The 6,309-nt window shown below is 48.1% G+C and overlaps 1 protein-coding gene across 3 annotated transcripts; it reads right to left on the reverse strand.

Annotated features, from left to right (window-relative positions):
* Window positions 1-6,309, reverse strand: LOC1269405 (uncharacterized). 3 transcript variants are annotated; one of them, XM_061644288.1, is made up of 5 exons: window positions 6,228-6,309; window positions 4,925-5,185; window positions 4,635-4,832; window positions 4,396-4,563; window positions 1-2,416 (listed from the first exon to the last, which is right to left on the reverse strand). In XM_061644288.1, the coding sequence occupies exons 2-5, from the start codon at window positions 5,183-5,185 to the stop codon at window positions 620-622; spliced, it is 2,424 nt and encodes an 807-aa protein (XP_061500272.1). In that variant the 5' UTR covers window positions 6,228-6,309; the 3' UTR covers window positions 1-619. The 3 variants fall into 3 exon arrangements, with proteins under 3 accessions (XP_061500272.1, XP_308041.6, XP_061500273.1); XM_308041.6 differs by having other exon boundaries at window positions 5,758-6,296; XM_061644289.1 differs by lacking the exon at window positions 6,228-6,309 and adding an exon at window positions 5,462-5,728.

Raw genomic sequence — 6,309 nt, forward strand, 5'->3', positions numbered from 1 at the left:
TTTCGTTGAGTCATATTTTTTTTTATTCGTAAAGATATGTACAACGCCAATCTATGTACTTAAGAGAGACATGATGCGATGTTTTTGTTGTTGTTGTTGTATTAAAAATAATAATTTCTAAGCCACCAAGGTTTAGTTACGCATAACGACCCACAGTCGTATGGAACGAGAACTGTAAAGCATGTTACGTATGGAACAGAGGAATAAATTAACACATTCAAGCTCATCTCGACTCACACATCACAGTGTTACCTTGTAAGCTCGATCAAGCAGAGCAAAAGAGTACATAATCTGAAACTGTAGGTGAGTTTTATCCAGGTCAATCAAGACGGACAGGAATTTGTCTTGCCACAGTAAGGAACGAGCGAAACCAGCAAAACAAAACAGCAAAATCAACGTAGTCTGCATAATTATTTACATTTCTCGTCGAATGTGTATCAGTTCAGACGTAAGACAAAATGTAACATAATAAAACCGTTGTGGAAAACGGATTCAAAATGAAAGCTATGAAGAGGAAACAAAAGTATAACTGCCACTCAGATTCTCTCTGTCCGCTTGCGTCTCATAAATAGGTCTAAAGAGCTCCTAACATGTATACAATTACTGTAAATTTATTTTCCTACTGGAGATTGGCTGCGGCTGTGCCGGTGACAGTCGCCGAGGTCGGCCCATTGCTGTGATTGAGCGACGCGTGCCCGTGCACCGTTTGGTTCACGCAGGACGTCGTCGTAATCGACTGGACAACGGAAGCGCTCGTACGCGGGTGCAAGCTCGCACCGCTGCCGAACGAAACTGGAATGGTTCCGAATAGGGTATGACCGTTGGTGATCGGTGCGGCAAGTAGCAGCGTGCGCGCTTGTGCCGTCGCCTGATGGTGAACGGGAACGGCGGCACTCTCGCCGTTCGCGGGGCTGCCGCCAGTGCCCCCAAACCCGTTCATCACGTTCTCCTTCGACGGCAAACTGCTGCCCTTTCGGGCGGTGCCGAATCGATTGCCGTTGGCGAGCGGTGGCGTCTCGTCGACAATATTCACTGCTGCCGTTTGGCTGCAGTTCCCGTACAGGTACAGCGGTGCGGCAAGCTCTTCCAGATGACGCCCGTTCGTAAGGGCCGCCGGAAGTGACTGGTTCAACCGATACGTGCTCTCGCTAAGCATCGTGCCCAGGACCGATTTCTTCGCTATGCTCGGTACGGCCGGAGATTGCACACCGCCCGGTAATGCACCCTTCTGCTGGGAGGAACGATTTTCGTAGAAGCTAGCGTTCGTGTCGCTGCCCATACTGTCGTCCATTTCCAACACGATCGTTTCGATTTCGTCCTGTGCCACGGGCTGGTTGTTAGTGAGAATATTCTGTTCCTGCTGAATCGCGTTTCTGCCCTCCTCCTGGTGATCCTCCTCATCATCCTCCCTCATGTGCACCTCCGGCACCATGCCACTCGCGAACAGCTCCTGTCCATCCTCGTCCTCCTGCGTGTGTTCCTCGTCCGACGAGCAGAGATCGATGCTGTCAATGATCATTGCACTGTCTGCAATTTCCGCCAGCTCTTTCCGCCGCTGCCGTTCCAGGCTGGCCGCCAGCTCCGCTTCCCTGATTTGCCGCTCGATGCCGGGCAACATTGCAATCTCCTGCACTTCAGCAGGCGTCAGTCTTATTAACGCCACCACAAACGGTCGGCAACGCTCCAGCAGCAGTTTGTTGTAGAACAGGAAGTTTTCCTCCCAATGCTTGCGGGACAGCTGTCGCCGGGGATGCTTGTAGTGCCGTATCGACCGTTCGCTCGAGTCGTCCGCCGCCCGTTTGAATGTCACGGTGCACCCGTTTGGTCCGCCACCCGTTTTGGGCTTTGCAAACAGCCACTTCGGCAGCCGCCGATCGTGGGCGGCCAGCTCTTCCGACGAGCCACCCTTAAGCAGCCGCTGTCGCATTAGGTAACCGGCACCGGGCGGTAAGCTCGGTGCGAGACAGAATCGTTCCATGCGATCGAACCGCTCGGACAGGTAGTCCGCGGTGGTGATGGTTTTGGAAGTTTTTAGCATAAACAGTCCCAACGGTGACGAGAGCGGAATTTGAGCGCATTTGGCGAGGGTAACGACTTGGCGGGTGCGTCTAGGTACGTGGCGATGGTTTGCGCCCGGTGCCACCGTGCCACTGTCTTCCGTCTCGGTGCTGTTTGACTTCGGAACGGGCACGAGCGACGAACCGCTCGACGGGTCTGTTGGTTTTGTGCAGCGCAGCATGAAGTTCTGCGACAGGAAGCATACCATCTTTTGCTGCTCTGCTTGTGCACGGGCTTCCTCATCGAGTGGCAGCTGCTGGTCGCCGCACACTTCTCCACAAAAGATCACGTCATCGTCGTCGCTAGTGTACTCCAGCTCTGGATTGCTTTGCTCGCTATTGCAGGTTTTCTCGTGTTCCTGAAAGCATTCAATGAAATGGAGTCAGTCCAAGTACACACAGGTACGAAAATAAATACCATTTTTAATGTTCTCGAGCAGCTAACGACTTTCGTTTGTTACTTAGTAGTTAAACAGTAGTTAAACGGAGTTTAACAAACACCGTATTGCATCAAAATGATCGTTCCTTTTGCCTTTATCTTGTACCCTGGCATGACCTGCTTAGCTTCATTTCTTCGTCTTCTTGCTTGTCGCTGCAATTGCATTTGGTCTGGACCGGACTCATCACTCCAGGACTCATGGAATGGCTTCATGCCGTAATAATTCATTTGAAATAATCATTTTGAGTATTGATTAGCACATGTGTCATTATTTTCTCCATAAGAAAACAACGCATTTTTACGAGACCCTTTTATGAGTGTTACGCAATTTATGGATGGCCCCTCTTACCGTACGACCACAAAGAGTGAAATACACAGCGAAATAAACTATTTGACATGTGAAATATCTGTCAGGTAACACATCAAAGCTGATGTGCAATCTAAACAAATAACGTGTACAAAATCGCAACCAAATCCATCAAAGAACTTCAAAATCCAGCATTTCGTTAATTTTCTGTCAATAGTTCATCATGTCTTCCAATTTGTGAATGTTTCACTGAAAAATATGCTCTTTTTGAGTGATTATCGAGAGCGAAAAATCGTTTGCGATCTACATTATTTGTAAAATCTCATTTAAAATGTTGAAAGCACGTCCAAGGTCGGTCCAACACTCCATACAAAACCACACATAAAACTAGCCTGCAATTTTCAGTCTAGATTATTCTATCCTCAAAGCTAGAATTAGATTCGAGTACCTGCTCGAAAAAATGTCAAAACAAGGTGGAGTTTAACCAAGGTTTATTATAGAGATCTGGTTATGGAATCTAGAATCAAAATGTTTGTAGTCCAGGTGGTCTAATAGCATGTTTTTTTAACCAAATTTGAACATAAGCTTTTGCTCAAACAAGCTTTCTGGAGGCTTGACGAGTACATAAAACACTCTTAAAATCTCCATTCAGAAGCAGAAGCGATACAAATCAGCCTTCTGAATTCATACACCTTGGGATAAGCCCACCTGTATATAATACCCACTTAGATAGCTGCTCTACAATGCAAACTGCTATACAATGCAAACGACAGGCTGAAATTTCAGCCTACTAACTTAAAACGGAAAGGGCCCCTATTATTTTAGTATTTAAACCTATTTTTGGGATCCCTGCACATGGGAGAACATTCATTTAAAGAATTTTAGTGACTTCTATTGGCTTTCAGTGACTTATTGATTACCCCGTAGCAGGATAGTTTTACGTGTGTGGGCACGGTCCATCCAGGGCTTGAACTCATGACTGGCATATTGTTAAATCGTTCGAGTTGACGACTGGACCACGAGCCCGGACTTTTACCCACAACATTATATAATTAATACGATTTATGTGGAAAATTGGCAGACATATGGTTTCAAATCTTATAAAAAAGCAATTGTCCTTGCATTTGACAATTTTTGAAGCAAATTGAACGTATATAACGACCAATTTACAGCATATTTATTCAAGAGCCGCAAACGTGGTTGCGAAACAAATCGCAAAAGACACTTCCATGACTAGTCACAGGTACTAGACTTGCCTCAGATGCCACCCAAGGTTCAAAGACTATCCTTCCCAACTCCTAAGCAAAGCGTTATTGCAGTACGGAACGATAACATGCATCTTTCAATTATCAAATGCTGGATGTACGAGAAATACTCAACCTCGTGTTATTTAGAGCGAGTGTTTATCGCATCCATATACCACATATTGCCAGGACAGACTGAAGTATTGTCCCATATATCTACTTCCTGTGCGCATTGTTGCGTCTCAACAGTTGCTACTGCGCAATTATTGGCGTACCCGTCGCTCCTAAACGCACTTGATCTGAATCGAACGAGAGGACGGTAGAAAACAGTATATCAAGCCGACTTACCACCAGTGCACCGTAGGAGTATAGCTCGGCATCACAGTTGTCGCAGAGATAGATATCGAAGCTTTCTGATATGACCATTTCCTCCTGGGTCGCCAAGCTCGATTGCGAGTTCGATTGCTTCGGCAGCAGGCACTTGCGACTGTTGATCTTCTGCTCCTGGTCGTACAGCTGCAAGGGAAAGGGGAGGTAGTCGTCAGCGGCTATCGCCAAAAACAAAACGGAGCACCTTCCCACCGTACCATATTTTCATTGCGAAACGTAACCAGCAGCTTGTTCGTGGCTCGCTCAAATAGGGACGTGGTGGAGTTGTAATTGTTGATGAACCGTAGCGCCGTCGGTTGATACTTCGCCAGATCGGAACAGTACCGCAGCAGATAGACGCTGTGGTGGAAGGTGTAGCACACTACCACGATCTCTCGCATCTTTTGCAGCCAGTTCTGAAAACGAGAAAAAGGCACAGCAAGAGTTGATCAGATTGCCGACACAGCGAGCGAGCGAGTTGTTGGGGCGGGAGTAAAGATTCACCTACCCCTGTGAATGATTTCGGTCGTCGGAACGGTTTCGTAAACTCCAGATCGGTCGGCCACCATTCCGGCTTGTTGAACTCGGTCATCGAATGGATGTGGACGTAGCCGAGCGAGCACTGCACCATGAACGGGATGAACCGTTCCAGCTGCTGCTCTGTGATCTTCTGCAGTGACGAAGGGTAGCCGTCCGCGAACAGGAGCGGCAGGTTGGAGACCATATTTTTGCTGCCATCTTCTTCCACCTCGTCGGCCGTTTGTGGCATCTGTGGCGAAATAAAAAAAAAAACAAACACACCCACAAGGGATTTTATCGTTAGTGCAGCGATCGAATACCCATCCGCCGTCGCACGGATTGGCCGCGAGCCAGGACTTCTACACCCGATGGTGGGCAGGGGTTGCGAAAAGTAAGGGGTGTAGGCAGGCACAGACAGGGTTTTTCGCTTACGAGCGGGGTAAAATGTCAACACAGAACCACCGCGACCACCACAGGAGGGGAATAAAAGTGCGTTGATTTTTCGTGTTTGTGTGCACAAAATCACCGTAATTTATAATAAACTGCTCTAAAAAAAGGCCACCAATCGCGGACAAGTTCCTCACTTCCCTAGAGTCCGAGTATCGAGAATGGAATCTTTTTCCGTAGCATCACTCGATCGATCATCTCGCCTATCCTATCTCTTCGCTTCCAGTTCTTTCATACACCCAACAAGGCAAAAAAAACAACCCTCACTGCCACAAAAAGCGCAGAACCGCGAGCAACACACACGCGCGCGCTTACTATCGCTAAAGCTGCTTGGTCGCGGAGTATTTCTTCTTGCCTCCCGTTCGTCCAGCTCACCTCAGCCACCTTTCCAGCACAGTTTCTCGTTCGGTGTGGCGATGCGACCCACCACCGTTCTGTTCCGCAGCACGATTCGCACGATACGTTTCCAAAATCCTTGCCAGATCTCTTGCTCACAGGCGACGGCGGCGACTCAGCATCGACAGGAGAGGACGGGACAGGGCGAGAGAAAATCCTCTACGCGCTCTTACTGGTGCTGCTGCAGCTGCTGTTATTGCTCTTATTGCTGCTCCTACTGCTGCTGCTGTTTCGATCAACGCTGCTGAGCGCCCATCATCATGCTGCATCACAGCATCGCTCTCGCAGAACAAAAAAAAACGCACACGCACGCACGCACACACTCTCGGCCACACGACGGATGCTGCAGAAAGTGGGTTTAAGATTGTCTGGACGCGGTATCGTCTACTGTTTCCCTGTTCTCCAGTACACTAAACTACTTAAAATGGCTATAATGAAGCAATATTTACGATTTTCGTTTGTCCCTGACAGCGCCAAGACGAAACGGTTTGCTAGCGCTTTGCCAAACGTCAAACGAAAGCCCTTTTGGCA

This window comes from Anopheles gambiae, chromosome 2, assembly GCF_943734735.2.
Source record: "Anopheles gambiae chromosome 2, idAnoGambNW_F1_1, whole genome shotgun sequence".
NCBI lineage: Eukaryota > Metazoa > Arthropoda > Insecta > Diptera > Culicidae > Anopheles > Anopheles gambiae.